General features: G+C 49.0%; 1 protein-coding gene across 8 annotated transcripts in view; it reads left to right on the top strand.

Moving 5' to 3' along the window:
- LOC124069129 (disco-interacting protein 2 homolog C) overlaps nucleotides 1-17799 on the top strand; it is a 112092-nt gene that overhangs the window by 80301 nt on the left and 13992 nt on the right. For 6 of the 8 annotated variants that reach the window (XM_046407945.1, XM_046407942.1, XM_046407937.1 and 3 more), the window contains 15 exons: nucleotides 3179-3270; nucleotides 5574-5684; nucleotides 7352-7475; nucleotides 8261-8370; nucleotides 9856-9958; nucleotides 10053-10117; nucleotides 10457-10550; nucleotides 10705-10824; nucleotides 11164-11278; nucleotides 12215-12354; nucleotides 12730-12866; nucleotides 13043-13251; nucleotides 13565-13679; nucleotides 14134-14335; nucleotides 14444-14553. In XM_046407945.1, coding sequence (XP_046263901.1) covers nucleotides 3179-3270; nucleotides 5574-5684; nucleotides 7352-7475; nucleotides 8261-8370; nucleotides 9856-9958; nucleotides 10053-10117; nucleotides 10457-10550; nucleotides 10705-10824; nucleotides 11164-11278; nucleotides 12215-12354; nucleotides 12730-12866; nucleotides 13043-13251; nucleotides 13565-13679; nucleotides 14134-14335; nucleotides 14444-14553 — 1847 coding nt within the window. The remainder of the gene's footprint in view (nucleotides 1-3178; nucleotides 3271-5573; nucleotides 5685-7351; nucleotides 7476-8260; nucleotides 8371-9855; nucleotides 9959-10052; nucleotides 10118-10456; nucleotides 10551-10704; nucleotides 10825-11163; nucleotides 11279-12214; nucleotides 12355-12729; nucleotides 12867-13042; nucleotides 13252-13564; nucleotides 13680-14133; nucleotides 14336-14443; nucleotides 14554-17799) is intronic. The other 2 variants (XM_046407938.1, XM_046407941.1) reach the window with 1 other exon arrangement.

The following is a 17799-nucleotide window of genomic DNA, read 5'->3' as shown; positions in this document are numbered from 1 at the left end:
TTTATCACTTTGTATGCTGGGTGCTTTGTGAATTTTCTCCCAGGGGATCAACAAAGTCTTATTGATATACTTTTGTCATACTTTATATTTTTATTGTAACAAGTATTTATCTGAATCTGAAAGTGTCCTTACGTAGTGAGATGAATGTACTGCAGTAAAAACTGCAATACTTCCCTCTGAACTGTGGTGGAGTAAAAGTATGAAGTTGCAGAAGGTGGAAATACTTAACTACAAGTACCTCAACATTGTACTCAAGTACCTCAGTAAAAGTATTAAAATATGCTGAATCTACAGCCTGAATGTGAACCTGCCGCTCTGATTGGACCAAAGCTCGACTGAGTCGTCTTCCTGCACTTCCTGTCGCAGCAGACGTGACAACACTGAAGTCCAGTGTGAGAAATAATAAAAATAAGCCTAATAAACACAAACTGACACGTGAGCTCTCGGCAGCCAAATCGATCAGTCGTCAATATTCCGTCCTAACACGCCATCGATGCTCAGACTGCCGGCTGGTTTTCCTCTCGGCGCCGCACATATGGTGGCTTTCACGAGCTGATTAACTGAAGCACCAAACGATGTTTAACGCCTGCTGCGTGAGCATAACTCCTCTGACGGCAGCCAGACTGAGCGCTAAGCGCATTAGCCAAGTGTGAAAAAGACGCGTTCAGGAACGCTGCTGTGCTGCTCAGGGAGGCCGAGTCTTCATCCCAAAGGCCAGGATGTGTTTTTAAATGCACGAGGCTTTGAGTCCTCTGACATCCACGAGTCCTCTTTCTTAGAGGTGAACGTTTCAAACATTCAGTGTTAAAGAAAAGCTTAAAGGAACAGTTCACCCCGAAATGAGAATTCAGTCAGTATCTCCTCAGGCCACGCTGGTGGAAAGTCAGTGAAGCTTCTTCATGCACAAAACAGGAGGAGACAAACACACAGCACATTCAGAAAGTCAAAGGACACGGGGATCAGCTGTCTGAACCCTGTCCTGTTCAAGCCCGGTCCCGTCTGAACCCTGTCCTGTCCGAGCCCGGTCCCGTCTGAACCCTGTCCTGTTCGAGCCCGGTCCCGTCTGAACCCTGTCCCGTCCGAGCCCCCAGGCTCACCGTTTAGGTCTACATTCAAATGGGAAGAACGTCAGCAGAGTTCGTGTCCCACACAGCAGCAGAGAACACGGCTGGGAAGGTTCTGCAGGACGTACAACATCATCCTGTTACAGTGAAAAGTAAAACGGTTTCATTTCTGAAAGCAACCAGGATGAAGGAAGTTTTGTTTTATGATCTCAGGCTCAATACATGTAGGAAAAAGTAGGATAGTCGTGTGTGTGTGTGTGTGTGTGTGAGAGACAAACTGATCTGTGAGCAGTGAGCTTGCAGCTGATGATGAGGTGATATGAGCGCTCAGCAGACTGTGAAATGTCTCCAGCCAGCACTCGGGAGTCCTTCACCAGAGAGACAACAACACGGTGAGACAGAGTGTGTGTGTGTGTGTGTGTGTGTGTGTGTGCAGTGCTGAATCTAAAGCTGAATCTCTCTCTCCTTATCTTCCTTCATCTTTCCGACAAGGACAAACTTGTTTTGTGTCGTCCTCCGCCTCCCTGAGAACAGAGAGAATTCACGATGGTGAATTCTCCCGCTGTCCTCAAACTCAACCCTCCCCACGCTGCACTGCAGATAACCTCACAGAGATGGAAACACGTTTCTGTCTGGGAGGAGGCTGCAGAGTGTCGGGGAGCTGACGGTGCTGATCACCGAGTCTCCTTATGGACGAAGACATTTGGACTTCGGTGTGGCGGGTGGAGGACACACCAGCCGCTCAGGCCGTGTGTGTTTTGCTGTGTGTGTGCTGTTGTCTGGAGTGTTTTCTGTTTTGAACTTGCAGCTGAGTGTGAGCTGCGACCGGGTCTTCATCGCCGTCGCTGCTGCCGTTGGCTCCGGCGTCGCTGAGACCCTGTGGTGGACTCTATGTCCCCCGCCCAGTTTCATGGTGCTTCCTTATGCGTGATGGTCCTGCACGTCAACGCCGCGTCTCCTGTCAGCTTTTCTCTGACTGAAGCCTGTCGCCATGGCAGCAGGGCCCGCTGGCTCTGCAGGTCTTCGTCCAAGCAAAGCTGTAGAGACGCCAAAGCAAGCATACGTTTGGTTTCTAGATGAAAAACCTGTCGTTCTGTTGAAACGTCTGCTTTCTCTGCTCCGCGTGATGTCCACAGCTGAGATGTGACAAATGAGGACTCAGCCTGTCTCGCTTTTGTTCTGAGATGTTTTCTGAGAGAAGCTAATATCTGATTTCAAAATAAAAGTACCATAAAATTAAACCAGATGTTTGGTCTCCTCTCCTCAGTCTCAGAGGACAAAAAGCTGCTGGGTGGGTTGAGTTTTATCATCCTGAAAAACCAACACACCTTGCACAGAAACTCTCCGATTTGGATGTGTCAGCAGGAATCCTCTCCTCTGATTGGTCAGCATGTTTTCCAGGATGGCTGCCCAGGGTGACTGCTGACTGTAGCATCACTCGTAAAATGTTGTAGACGTGACTTGTAATCAATGGGAAGTTCACTGCATGACTTTAAAATCCTTTTTAATTTCTCAACAAACTGCAGTCACACCTGACCGAGTCGCCGAGTCGCTCGCGCTTTGTCTCCGCCTGCAGTTTGCAGACAGTGTGTTTTTCTCGTGGGATCCCCTCCTCTCCTCTTCTTCGATTCATTAGCTCTGACAAACATCAGAAAAAGCTCATTTATTGTGAAGAACAGTGAGGAATTCACGGCGGGTTGCTCATGCATCGTATCTGCGTCTGCCAGTCTGAATCCAGGGAGGGAAAAGGGATGCAAATTGATTCTGTTGTTGTGAGCGGCGGCGTTAATGAAGAGTCGGCTCCGCCCGGCAGGTGCAGCAGAACTGATCCGATGGTATCATGCAGGCTGATCTTCGAGGCGGCAGTTATTCTGACAAAGTGAAAATATTCCTCTAATTGCTTCTTAAATGTTTCAGCTTCTTTTGTAAAAGAGACAAAGATTTGGTTCATGCTGCCTGAAGCTGCGTGGGCGCTGAGACAGTCGCATGTTGTCCGTGTGACTTCCTGTGACGTGTCTCCGTCCACAGGCTGACCCGCTGGATCCTGTGGTGTCAAAGCCTCTGCTGAGGACACGTGACCTCCCTGCTTCATGTCTCTCTCTGTCTGCCTTTAGGAAAGCTGTGGTCCAGAAGTGTGAAGGTGGCCTACAACCTGCTGCACAAACTGGGAACCAAACAGGAGCCCCTGGTCAGACCTGGAGACCGGGTAAGTTCAAACACTGAGACTGGAGAGCGAGAGAGAGGAGGACTTGAGACGTTGCGTGTCACAAACATAAGACAGTCACTGTAACAGACTGACCCTCGGCCTCATACCAGGTGCTGGATTCAGCCACCGTTTTGCTTTGTTTCTGTGACCAATCAGCAGCGAGCGATGAATCATCTGGCCAGAAATATGTGGACGTGAGAGTTGTCATTAAGGTTGTTATTTTAAACACACGTTCAGCCGTGACCGTGTCACCATGAAACAAAACACCAGGGGACAAAGCGGTTCAGGGTTCAGGGTCTCAGGTTCAGGCGTCAGAGGCTGGGAACCACGGTCACGTGTTTGACAAAGTGGTCCCCTTTCTGTCTGCGATCGCCTGTCCCCTGACACCCTGACACCCTGAACCCGTCCACCTGTGGAAGATTCCAAACTGCAGCACCTGCGAGGCCTCGTGCCACCAGAGCCGAACGAGAGCTGAAAGACCCACAGAAACAACAAGCGCTTTGCTGCCATCAGCTCTCGAGGGTTTTGGCTTCTGTCCAGAAATCCTGAGCCGCCGTTGCTGGGTTTGGTACTTCCTGTCACGCTCAGGGCCTCCACAGGTGGACAGATGTTCACGCTGACATGGAGGAAGGTTCAGTCCGCCGCTGTTCTCCTTCTCGCTGTCCCTCTTTCTCCTTTATTTTAGGCCCAATTTCCTGCTCGGCTTGAGACTAAGTCGAGACGGGCGTGATGCCAGAGTGTGTGTGTGTGTGTGTGTGTGTGTGTATTTTAATTACAGCATGACTCCTTTGTGTTTCCGCTCAGTGTGGATTACAAACTGGTCTGTTTCACGTTATAATAAGTTCAGTGTTGGTCTTTTATTTTGACTGCGAGTCGAGATGAGTTTTCCTGAGCTGATTCGGTCGCACAGGAAGTGAAGTGTTGTTTCATGAATGCGTGTTAGCAGTCGTGTAAAAAACTCACGAGCCTTTTGGGACAGCAGCCTGGCGGAGAATCACCTGTGTTGTTTTAAATATGTGATTTTGGTTTTATTTTCTCCGAGTTGCACTTAATGTATGAAGAGTGCTGGGTAAATAAAACGTATGAAATTAAAATGTTCACAAAACATTCTTAACTGATTATATTTAAATTTGATTTTGAAAATAACATTTGGCATCTAAACACGTTTAAACATCAGTATTTTTATTGCTGGTTGATTCATTTATCAGGTCTCCATTTCCAGCATTAAAATTCCACACTGCATTAAAGACTTTTTCTGCTCGAGCTCCTCATTCAGCTGCTGCTTACAAGCCTTACGAGTATGAGGACTTTAAAAATCTCTGATGGCTCTTGATCTAAAATCATGTTGGTGTTCTGTATGGTGAGTCTGAACAACCACATCTGTATGCAGGAGGGAAACAGAGGACATGAGACCAAAGACAGGACGGCAGTGGACAGCAGACTCACATGTGTGTTTGTGTTGGACCTCCTCTTAATGCAAGAAACAGCAAATTATGTGGTCACAGTGACACAAAAACCAAGCAAAATACACAGTAACATACAGTGACTCGTAGTAACACACGGTAACATGCAGTAACATGCAGTAACATGCAGTAACATGCAGTACCTCACAGTACTTTCCCTCCATTGGCAGATGAAACCTGAGCAGCTCTGGTGAGCCTGCACATGTCAACATGAGTCCTGTTAAAACATCATCACTCTGCTCTCATTCACTCAGGTGCACTTAGCTTATAGCTTCAACCACACACACACACACACACACACACACACACAGACTGGAAGCGATTAAGCAGCACTTAAGCTGAAGTTCGCTCTTATCGTGTTCACGTGGGAGGAAGTGAAAACAGGAAGTCTGTTTCGGGTGAGGCTTCTTGGTGTGGATGTGAAGTCGAGATGATCCACCAACACGTAGTGAAACGAGATGAAGTTCTGGTTCTGTTCTCAGAGACCAGAAAGCTCAGTCAGCTCGTGTCAGCAAAACACTGCAGACTTTATAAACGTACTGTTTTATTATAATGTAGATATCAAATCATGATAGCATATTAGGTAAAAAAATAAAATACAGATCTCAGGAGGGGCTGATTTTCTGAGAAAATACATACATATTTTCTTAGATTATAAAGACATAAAACTGCAAAAATAAACTCACAAACTGAAGAGAAAAACCTTAGATATTGTTACTTTCCCAGGAGGATCACATCACTTCTCCGCTGGATCGTCGTCGCCCTGAGGTGGAACATCTCACTGAAGGCTTTTCCTTTCATTCAGCTGCACACGTTAAATACAACTTCCTCTGCCTGCAGGTGGCGCTGGTCTTCCCAAACAACGACCCCGCTGCCTTCATGACGGCGTTTTACGGCTGCCTGCTGGCCGAAGTCGTCCCCGTGCCAATAGAAGTACCGCTGACCAGGAAGGTGAGCTTCAGCCCAGTGCTTTGAACTGGCTGTGATCTGTGGACGGAGGGCTCACCTGAGGGCTCTACAGCTTCTTCTGATAGGCTGCTGTTGGGTTGAACGTGTCGTTCAGGGTGGATGCAGCACACGGACAGAACTGCTTTCTGCTCGCAGTGTTTCTTTATTAGTCCTACTAGTCCTTTATTACCTAATTTCCGCTCGGGGATGAATAAAGTCATCTGTCTGTCTATTAGTCACACACAACGCAGTCAAAGTGAAGCGAAGTGAGAGAAGCTCCGGTCTGCTTTTCCATAACCGAGCCACAGCGTTTATCGCCTAGTCAGTCGAGACAGAATTACTCAGCATCTTTTCTGATTCAGAAAAGATTCAATATCAGCCATATTTAAGAAAACAGTCATTAGTTGCAGCCTTAACATTTGGATGTATGTTGTGGAATAAGGCTGGAACAAATAACTGTTAACTTTCAGTTTCCCTCAGCCTGAAGTGACGTCTTCACGATGTTTGGTTTGTCCGAAAGCCCAAAGCTCTTCGTTTACTGTCAGAAATGACCAAAAACACGTCACATCCTCACAATCAAGACACTGGAACCAGCAAATCGATTATCAGCAATACTTAGCAGTTCATTTCCCTTCGATGGGCTGAACGCACAGTTCAGCATAAACAGGGAAGCGTTTTGTCTGCGTTCACTCCTCATAAACGGACTGTAAGAGCAGACGCAGCATCAGGAGTCTTTACCAGAGCTGAACTGATTTGTCACAGATGCCCCTAAAACAACAACTGATCCTCAGCTACACATGACTGATCACATTGATCAAGAGGAAGTGTTTGTGTTGAACGCAGCAGCAGAGGATTGATGGACGGATGGAGAGGGAAAAGCCCTGCAGGGTTTGTGTGTCAAAGTTTTCTTCTTTTTCCTCACGTCAAGCAGCATCAGTGAGCTGAAAAGAGGACTCGCAGCACAGGTGAGTCTTCAGCCGAGCGAGTCCTGAGAAGGCGCCGCCATTTGAGTCACACAGGACAGCCAGGTGTGCTGAGGTGTCACCACAGCCCAGCTTCCCTGAGGAAACGTCTGGGCTGCTGCTGCTGCTGCGGCTGCTGGCTGGTTTGAATCGCAGTCGGGACTGACTGACTGGGCGCTCTGTGGCGTCCTGTGGGAGGAATCAGGAGGCCTGGAGTGTGTGTGTGTGTGTGTGTGTGTCAGCCTCAGTGCAGGTCTGAGTGTATTTTTGGGATTTTCAGCCAAAATTTTCCAGTTTTTAAAAAATTCATGTTAAACAAATTTACAAGTCTGAGAAAAAACAGGAATACACAACTGAATAAAAAATAGATGAGTGCATAAAAAATAAATGAATAGAGAAAAAAAGCAAACCCCCAAACTAAATTATGCTCCAGATTTTCACATGAGAAACAGCAGAATTATGTGTTGCAGAGTGAATGAAGTTAGTGCCGATGGAGCTTGTAGATGTGAGTGAATTAGAAAAGACTCCTCTGATGGTGTAACTTAACTTTTTACAGTTAAAATGGAATTTGGTTAACCAGCATGTCCACTGGAGCAGAGGGTTTTTAACCTCCCTCTTTACAGCTGGGCAGAGCAGAGGAGCTGGTATTGATTGATTAGAATGTGAAGCAGATCATTAATCACGTTTGATCTGCGTGTTTATCTTTAGGACGCCGGCAGTCAGCAGATCGGCTTCCTGTTGGGCAGCTGCGGAGTGACGGTGGCTCTGACCAGCGACGCCTGCCATAAAGGGCTACCCAAGAGTCCCACTGGAGAGATCCCACAGTTCAAAGGTCCTGCACACACACACACACAGACAGACACACACGCACACACACACACACACACACACACGCACACACACACAGACACACACACACACACGCACACACACTCAGAGGTCGGAGGTCAGAGTGTAGTTGTGCCTCTCCTGTTTCTGCACGGCTTTCCTGTCTCTCTGTAGGATGAGTGAACAGGCAGCAGACATCAAGTCTGAGTAATGGATGGCAGGATGATGGAGAGACAGGAGGACAGAGAGAGACAGAAGGAGAGAGAGAGACAGGAGGAGAGAGAGACAGGAGGAGAGAGAGAGAGACAGGAGGAGAGAGAGACAGGAGGAGAGAGAGAGACAGGAGGAGAGAGAGACAGGAGGAGAGAGAGAGACAGAAGGAGAGAGAGAGACAGGAGGAGAGAGAGAGACAGTGTTTCAGTCTGTGGGAAGGAGCAGAGACAGAAATGGGATGTAAGGAGACTCGTGAGGCTCAGACAACAGACAGACATGAACGCTGACAGAAGCACCCAGTGATTAATCACAACTGCTCTGCAGTAATGGAGGAATAAATAGCAACATGATGCTGCCAGAGCCACAGCTCCTCACTCAGTGTGTGTGTGTGTGTGAGTGTGAGAGAGTGAGTGTGTGTGTGTGTGTGTGTGTGAGAGTCAGCAGTCGGCGCAGCAGCGGAGCCTCCACCTGACAGGTCTGACGTGAGTGAGGACTCAGCAGGTGGAGCTCGTGGCACAAACCTTCTCCACACTTTGGAGACATCAGGATGTTTGTTTTGTGTCCCCGTGTGTCCAGGCTGGCCCAAGGTGCTGTGGTTCGTCACGGAGTCCAAACACCTGTCCAAACCTCCGCGGGACTGGTTCCCACACATCAAGGACGCCAACCAGGACACGGCCTACATCGAGGTAACACTCACACACTCACACACACACACACACCGATGCACACACAGACGCGTGTCCACCCTCGGGCTCTAAAACATTCCCACTCGTGTGGTTCCGCTCGATACATGGAAATCGATGGCCGCTCAGGTCTCCCGGATTGGAATCCCACCGCGGGTGTTTGGCTCTTCTCCCCGCCGGTCGATGCTATCGTCTCGTCCTGTTGATTTGAATTCACCTGACGTCCTCTCAAGCTGCCAGCCAGTAATTACAAGGTGAACCGTCTCCCTGATTGGACCGGAAAAGACCGAGAGCAGAGGGACGACTGACAAACGGTCGACCTTTTGTTTTGGACGGCCCAGACTGACAGAACGACTGACGTGTTTATTTTAACACCAGCTTGTCTTTGTGAGGTGACGTGATTCATGGGTCCAACAGCAGCCATGGTGACATCTTATTTTGAAGGATTCTCATCGACTGCACCACAGAGCTCAAACACCAGTGTGGTTTTGGGAAGTCTGGATAAAATGAACCTTAAATTCATCACACAGCTGACAAAAACACGTCGATCCTGTAATCAGATTGTCTCCGGATCAAAGTCTGCGTCCGCCGTCACACCGTCACTCCAGCCGCTTTGATTTGGTCTCTTCAAGTCCATCAGGGGTCCTCCAGCCGGGAGAACGACGTGACGGAGCGTAGCTGCAGCACAGCACATCTGCTCAGCCCCGCACTGAAGTACTTTTACTGCTACTTCATGCTTCCACTCCACATTCAGAGGCAGATATCGTATTCAGTAAAAAGTGCCCAGTTTTTAAATGACTTCATCGGCAGTCAGGTGGGAAAAAGGAAACACTGAGCTCAATAATCAATAACATCAATAATCTGCTGATATTCACACGACCCCAAGAATACTTTTACTGCTGATGCTGTACATTTACATTTACAAGTACATTTCATTCAGTCATTCAGTCCGATGCTGTGAGCCCGAGTCCACACTGAGTCTGCAATGAGTCCACAATGAGTCCACACTGAGTCCACACTGAGTCTGCAATGAGTCCACACCGAGTCCACAATGAGTACACAGATGTGAAGAAGCATCTGGTGTCCAGCAGGAAAACTTCTGAAATGTAACCTTGTGCTGCTGTCCCATAGATATCATCGGGGTTCTGATTCTAATGTGGTCGTTATCCTTTCTGTTCTGCAAACACCACCTCAGATCTTTTTCACGTCAGCGCTAATGCGTGTGCGGCGGCCATCTTTAGATAACGAAGAGCGTCGGTGAGTGTTTGACCTCATGTGGAGCCAAAGAGTCCTGCAGACCACCGACAGATCCTGGACAGAGCTCTGGCATTGACCGTACAGTCTGCAAACGGCATCGTTAGGTTTACGATGAACCATAACATTTTATAAAGAAATGTTTGAAATGTCGTAACACAAACGTGTGTGTTTGTGAATGTTATGTCATGACTAAACTTTAGCTTCGCTCACCGTCTCACTCTGTCTGTCCAGTATAAGACGTGTAAGGACGGCAGCGTCCTCGGGGTGACGGTGATGAGGATAGCCGTGCTCACACACTGCCAGGCTCTCACACAGTCCTGCTCGTACACGGAAGGTAACACACACACACACACACTGCAGTTTATCCACTCAGAAGTTCTCACTGTACATGACGTGTTGTCCCCCCGTCTGTCCGTCTCGTCCTGCAGCTGAGACCATAGTGAATGTATTAGACTTCAAGAAGGACGTGGGACTGTGGCACGCCGTCCTGACTGTAAGACGCCATCTTTTCACATCATGAGTCAAAGTGTAACAGCAAATTAAAACTGACGATTGGCGTGTTGTGAACATCTGAGAAAAGCAGTTTTATTTCGTAATGGAACCTGCTCGCAGCTCAGCTTAAAGGTGCAGTCTGTACAATGTGGCCAACATTCAGTTTGCATGGTGTTGATGTGTGCTGAAGTTAGCCTGCTAACCAGCAGCAGGCGGGGCTTAAGCACGTTTTACGAGTCGTCCCTTTAAATCTGCTAAAAGTTTGAAAGACTTCCGAGTGTCGAGCTGAATATTGAAAAGAGAATCTTCCTCTCTGTCTGTCTGTCTGTCTGTCTGTCAGAGTGTGATGAATATGATGCATGTCATCAGCATTCCCTACGCCCTCATGAAGGTCAACCCGCTGTCCTGGATCCAGAAGGTCTGCCAGTACAAAGGTAACGGCCTCAACACAAACCCCATCAGAAGTGAAATAATACATAATTCAGTGCACCGTGTCTCCAGGAAGGCTTTCAGCCTCGAACGTCTTCGGCCATTTTGACCGTCAGTCCGCAGTAACTCAGTGTGTGTTGGTGTGTGTCTCGTGTGTAGCCAAGGTGGCGTGTGTGAAGTCGCGGGATATGCACTGGGCTCTGGTGGCCCACCGGGACCAGCGAGACATCAACCTGACCTCCCTGCGCATGCTGGTGGTGGCCGACGGTTCAAATCCCTGTAAGAACACCTACAGGCCACGACGTCATTCAAAACACCTGTGGGGACCTCAAACATCCACCACGGGACAGTTTGACTCCTGCACGGTGCTGTTGTGTTATGGTTCCACTGTCCTTTGATCGATCTTTGATTGGTCAGCGTTGTCAGATATCAGAATATCCTAATCGTAGACGCTCTCCTCTGACGCAGCAGATTGTTTTCTTTTTCAATCCAAAGGTTGAGGTGTGAGTTTCAAATCAGCCTGTGAGATGAACTGAAATTGAAATTACAACCACATGATGGAGACGAATGAGCCGCCTGCACCTCGTCTGCACTCACCTCATGAACTGTGTCCCTCAGGGTCCATCTCCTCCTGTGACGCCTTCCTCAACGTCTTCCAGTCCAAAGGCTTGAAGTCGGAGGTCATATGTCCCTGTGCCAGCTCCCCCGAGGCTCTGACTGTGGCTCTGAGGAGGTACACGCACACACACACACACACACACGCACACGCACACGCACACGCACACGCACACACACACGCACACACGCGCACACACACACGCACACACACACGCACACACACACACACACACGTGCTTATGACAGGTTGCATCGTCTCTCTGACCCTGCAGTTCACCTGCAGTGTTGTGTGTTGATGTAGAAAATGTAAACGTTTAAAAGCAGCTCTGTGATAAAAATGGTTTCATGGCCTCGTCTCCTCCGGTGGCTTCGGCCTGCTTTTCCACTGCTTCCTGTTTCAGCTATTAAAACTCCTGACTCACACTTTGTGGCTTTTGAAACGCCAAACTTACGACGTTTCCTCCTCTTTCATCATCACACTTCGGTTCGACGTGTGAGAACCACATCAGAGCCGAACCAGGACGGCTTCCAGTCACGAGTCGGCGGCCATTTCTGCTCCATGTGCTTAATTAAAGCAGTAAAAGCCTTGTGTGTGCTTTGAGACACACGCACACACACACACACACACACACACACACACACACACACAGCTGGTGTGCCTGTAATGAACTCACTTTGTTTTCTGAAGGGAGGCCATCCAGCAGCTCCTAACCTGAACCTGCATTAATCCAGCCTTAATCCTCATCTGAGCTGTGATGCTCAGGACTGACTTTCCGTTAACCTGACGTCTCGATGGAAAAAATATCCAAAAAACAACAATATCCCCTCTTTCCAAAACTGTCCGTACTTTGTAAAAATGTCCGTAGTTGTAATTTTCCAAAGACAATCAGACAAGTTTTATCTTTCCAGTAGCGTCTTCACTGTAATTTCTCACTTTGCGAACATCTAACAGAAAGTTTCCTCTCTAAAATGTTCCATCACCCACACAAAGACGTGCAGCAGTCCGTTAGCCTCCCTCTGATCTGATTGGCTGTCTCCACCCGTCCTGCAGGCCCGTGGAGGAAGGCAGCACCCCTCCAGGTCGCGGCGTCTTGTCCATGCAGGATCTGAGTCACGGCGTGATCCGGATCGACTCCGAGGAGAAGCTGTCGGCTCTCACGCTGCAGGACGTCGGCTCCGTCATGCCTGGAGGTGAGACGGGTGGTGCTAATGCTAATGCTAATGCTAATGCTAATACCGATCCCGATCCCGAGTCCAGCTGGAGGTTCTGGTGCTGGAGTATTTCAGGAGACGTTTTACTTTGCAGATTCATACTTTACATTCAACATAAGCTTAAAAAATGTTGCATGTGGACTTGAAACATGTACTCGTCTGCTAACAGACTTTTGTCTTTCCTTCTTTCTCTCCTTATTTCCTTGCCTTCCGCCCTCTCTGTACACTCTTACATCAGTCGGTTCTTCTGTCCTTTTCTGCGTTGTGGTAAAGGAAGCTGTCGCTTGCTGATGGTTTGGATTTGATTTGTGCTCCCTCCTCTCAGTGCTTCTTCTGTGGTGTGTGTGTCTGCAGCTGTGATGTGTGTGGTGAAACCAGAAGGGGTTCCTCAGCTCTGTAAAGCCGATGAGATCGGGGAGTTGTGCGTTTGTACGGTTGCCACGGGAACCTCCTACTATGGTCTGGCCGGCATGACCAAGAACACGTTTGAGGTGAGTGTGAGGGTCAGGAAGTAAGTCAGCGAATGCGTTTTATTAATGGAGGCAACAGCCGCCACGATTCCTGGCTGCTTACGTCTGTGGTTTTGTTTTTGTAGAGCGCCCCCTAGTGGCTGCATGCTGTGTGTTTGATGCCCGTCTCTGCTGTCCTGTCCCGTCCTCACTAACAGGTCTTCCCTACAACCAGCAACGGGGCTCCCATCAGTGAGTTTCCCTTCACCAGAACCGGCCTGCTGGGCTTCATTGGACCGGCGGGTCTGATCTTTGTGGCGGGCAAGATGGACGGTCTGATGGTGGTTGGGGGGCGTCGGCACAACGCTGACGACATCGTGGCCACGGCGCTCGCTGTGGAGCCCATGAAGTTCGTCTACAGGGGCAGGTGAGTTTGTGTCCCTGCAGTGCGATTCAAGCGGGTGTTGATATTATTTTGTTTTGATATCTTTTATGTTTTGTAGTTTTGAACTGATATTCAGAGGAACGAAACCTTTCAGTGGAGTAAAAACTACAACACTTAGTTATGAAATACGCGTGAGTAAAAGTACTGTTGAGTTCAGTAAGTTGTTTTATGTTACTTAAAGGCACCATAGGAAGCTTTTGGCCACCGGAGGCGCTGTGGAGCAGCCGCAGTAGTGTTCGTTTTGTGTTCCCACCTCGTGTCAGCAGCGTGTCGGCGCCGTGCGTTTGTCTTTCAGGATCGCCGTGTTCTCCATCACGGTGCTCCATGACGAGAGGATTGTGGTCGTAGCAGAGCAGCGGCCCGACTCCACCGAGGAAGACAGCTTCCAGTGGATGAGCCGAGTTCTGCAGGTACACACCATAGCGAAACCGTCATCTGCGTCTCTACGGCTGCAGTGAAACCAAACCTGTTTGTCTTGTTAGCGTGACAGATGCTGTCAGACACAGTCAGCGTCTCACATCGAGGCTGATGTTGACGGGGTGTTGGGCTGATGGGGAGCATTAAACAACATTTAAAACATTTAAATGTTAAAGTAAGAACTAACCTCCACAGTTTCAGTGTCAGTCTGTGAAAACTCTGGAGCCGAAGTGAAGACAAAAACGTTGCTGTTTTTCCCTGAGTGGGAAACTAAAACGCTTCAGGACGGACTTGTCGGTGTCTTGACAGCAGGATTATATATGTCATTATAAAGTTATGGAGGATTAGGGTGAAGTCCCACCTCACCAGTCTGAACAGGATTCACGTCATGTTGAGAGACTGAAGGTCTCCAGAGTGCTGACATGTTGACTCGTGTTCACTTTCCAGGCGATAGACGGCATCCATCAGGTGGGGGTGTACTGCCTGGCTCTGGTGCCCTCCAACACTCTGCCCAAAACTCCTCTGGGTGGCATCCACCTGTCAGAGACCAAGCAGCTGTTCCTGGAGGGGGCGCTGCACCCCTGCAACGTGCTCATGTGTCCGCACACCTGCGTCACCAACCTGCCCAAACCCCGGCAGAAACAGCCAGGTGGAGCAAACGCCAACACTCAGGTTTTAATGTCACGCTGTTGTTTTGGTCCTCCTCTTCTCATGTTTTCTTCCTCCTCCTCTTCCTCCTCCTCCTCCTCTTCCTCAGAGATCGGTCCTGCGTCTGTGATGGTCGGGAATCTGGTGTCGGGGAAGAGGATCGCTCAGGCCAGCGGCAGAGATCTGGGTCAGATCGAAGACAATGACCAGGCAAGGAAGGTGTGTGTGAGAGGAGGGGGCTGCTGGTTTTCATCATCATCATCATCATCATCATCATCATCTTCATCATCACACCCTCAGCAGAGCACAGGGAGGCCTTTGCGTTTCGCCTCGTTGTAGATCATCAGTCCTGTCGTTTGAGTCGTTTCTCATCAGCTGAAGCAACAAAACGCTTTTCGATTCTGAAAACACATTCAGATGTTTCTGTCATGTTTGAGTCTCACTGAGGCAGCAGATGATGGAGCAGAAAGGGAAAGTCTGACGGCAGGAGGAAGTTGGAGGAAAGTGGAGCGTGAGAGTTTCTGTGCTGATAAACATGAGTGAGGCAGGAGGTTAAAGGCCGCGAAGTAACAGACACATGTAGCCGCAGAACAGGCCTCCAGCGCCATCATCACAGCGGCTGCACGCGCTCAGTACACTCAGGTGAGACGGGACTCCACAGGCTTCCTCACGTTGAAAGAACAGGACGATTCCCCACACAAAGCATCTCCTGTGGGTTTTATAAAGACCGGGTTCTTAACGTAAAGGAGCTGCTGGACTTTAGAAGATCGGCCGTTTTCACATCCGTTCGTAAGGCAGCCAGCAGCTAGTTAGCTTAGCTTAGCTTAGCACAGACCGCAGCTAACCTGGCTCGGTCCTCGAGATGTTACTTTGCCCCTTTTTCATTCCAGCCAAACCCCACAGGTGCTGATTCTGAAGCTTCACATCAGAAAAGGTTGACAGAAATGCAGAAATCCCAAATTTTATCCTCAGTTTTACAAAAAGAAAGAAAGAGAAAATAAGTTTTTAGACCGTTACTCTTCAGATTCTGATGTAACGTAAAACTGATGGCTGATCAGCTGCTACTGCTCTGAGGAGGAGGAGAAGAAGAAGCAGCTGTTTCTGCTTTCAGCTTATAGCGCCACCTTCTGACGAAGCCTCACTCTCTGTCTTCTTCATTTTGTTTTTTGTTTTTTTTTGTGACTTTTCAAAAATGCAGGAGTTTCTGCAAAGGAAAGAAACACTGAGCTGTGAAAGCATCCTGTAGTTGTGCAGAGGAAACTGATGAGCTGCTTCACGCTCAGCGTCTCAGAGGCAGCGTTACATCAGATTCAGGTTTGGCCGGTCAGTCCGCCATCTTCAGGCCTCTCGGCGTAGTCAGTCCAAACAGGACGATTCGATTCGATTCGATTCGATCGTGTTCGTGCACAGCATGTCGACTCTCCCTCGCTGACATCTCGGTTTAGTCGACTCTGGTGACGTTTAACCGGCAGGTGAAGCCGTGTGATTGTGAACTTGTTCAGTGTGTCTGGCTTGTTTAGTGTGAGAAGGTCAGAAGGTTCAACGTGGATGTTAACCAGGTTCAGAGGACGTCCTCTGAGGTCTGCTCGCTCTCTGCTTTTGGCTCCCCATCATCGTGTCCATCATCAGTCTGTTCATCCGTCCACCTGTGCTCGTTTAGCTCCGCCCCTCTGAAAACCAGGCCCTCTGAGTGAATGAGCTCGTGTTGCGCTGGTCGGACTGAAATGGTGTGTGTGTGTGTGTGTGTGTGTCATGTGATTTCCTCTCCTGTTTGGTAACATGTCTTCATGCAGGGAGGACGTGAAGTGAAGGGACGTTGAAGGGAAATCACAGTCCCATCACTGCAGCTGGATCAAAACTGAAAGCACGTGTTGACCTTAAAGCACATGAACAAAAGTTTATGTTCAGCCAGCAGTAACCGTTGAGAATCTTCTGGAAATGCAGATCAGTTCAGAACCTCAGAAGATGATTCAGGTTGTCTTTCTTCTCAGTGAAAGTGTCTCCTTAGAGCTGCTGTGTCTCACCGGCAGACAGACAGACGGAACTCAGACTGCAGAGACGTTTCCTCCCGGGGACGTGTTTTAAGACGTGTTTGGAGACGTAGCAAATGACGAGTACTCAGCCGAGATGAGCACAAGTACCATCTAAACTGTGTGAGCATGTGCTCGGGATGAAGGACGTCCCGGTTTGCTGCTGACGTTTATTTATTGTGTAAATAGTTTAATAGTAAACAATAAGTCGAGCAACATCTGATCAACTCGTATTAATTTCAGGCTTCTGGTCGTCCTCACTTGCAGTTAAAGTAAAAGCACTTGAGTAAATGTCTTTTGTTCAGCTAACAGAAGGAGACTTTGACTTCAGAGACGATCGAGGCCTCGTCAACCCGCACCGTCCCTGCAACCTGATTGGACAAACACTGGCTGAAGTCTCTGATTTCAGTCTTCTGAGCATAAAAGAGTTCAGCCGTGATGCTGCTGTCTGAAGTGACGCTCAGCTCTGTAGCTGCCACGTGGCACGATCGTGATCGTCGACGCGATCGTCTCGTTCGCCGCAGACTTCAGTGTATCAGCAGGAGAACTCGCCATCGCAGGCTGATAAAACTCTGCTGAGGGAGAGCAGATTTCTGTCTGTCGCCTGGAATTTAGCGGACAGACGCTGTGACGTGAGGCGATAATGTGGCTTCTGTCAGCAGGCAGGTTCCACTCTGTGTTATCTCAGGCTTCAGTCGAGCTCTGCCAGGTGCACCAGGGGCCTCCCCAGGGGCCTGAGCAGGGGCCTCATCGGAGGCCTCAGCAGGGGCCTCAGCGGGGGCCTCAGCAGGGGCCTCAGCGGGGGCCTTACCAGGGGCCTCAGCAGGGGCCTCAGCAGGGGCCTCAGTGGGGGCCTCAGCAGGGGCCTCAGCAGGGGCCTCAGCAGGGGCCTCCCCAGGGGCCTCAGCATCTCCTGCACACAAACCACTTTTACCAAGCAAAGTACTGGTACAAGTCCAACTCCTTCAGGTTCGTGTGTTTGATAAAAGTCCTGCCTTGCCAGCTTTGAGAAAATTCAGTGGCTTGAAACGTTTTGAAAGGACTGTTTTCATATGAGTCCACATTACACGAAAGGCAGCTGCAGGTTCTGGCTGTGATTTTTCAGTCAAAGCCGCTCGTTTGAGAAATTTGCATTAATTACTTTCAGTGTTTGGATGGAGACGCAGCAGGTTTTGTTTTCATGTTCTGAGATACAAACGAACGGCGTTCTTCTCAGTTCCTACACTGAACTGCCCACAGCGAGGTCTGGGATGATCCTGCTGGGCCTGCTGGCTCACGCCTGGCTGAGCGCCTCCACCCAAACTGTAGATGTTCATGTGTGAGGCAGGAAACTGAGGGAACTCAGGAGGAAGCAGACTTTAATTTGCTGATATGAAAGTTTTATCAAAGCGGCTGAGTGATGTTTTCATCAGAGGGAGAAAAACCTTTAAACCCT

Source organism: Scatophagus argus, chromosome 13, assembly GCF_020382885.2.
Source record: "Scatophagus argus isolate fScaArg1 chromosome 13, fScaArg1.pri, whole genome shotgun sequence".
Taxonomy (NCBI): Eukaryota; Metazoa; Chordata; class Actinopteri; family Scatophagidae; genus Scatophagus; species Scatophagus argus.
Note: the sequence above shows the minus strand (reverse complement) of the source record. Positions and strands in the feature narration are given on the sequence as shown.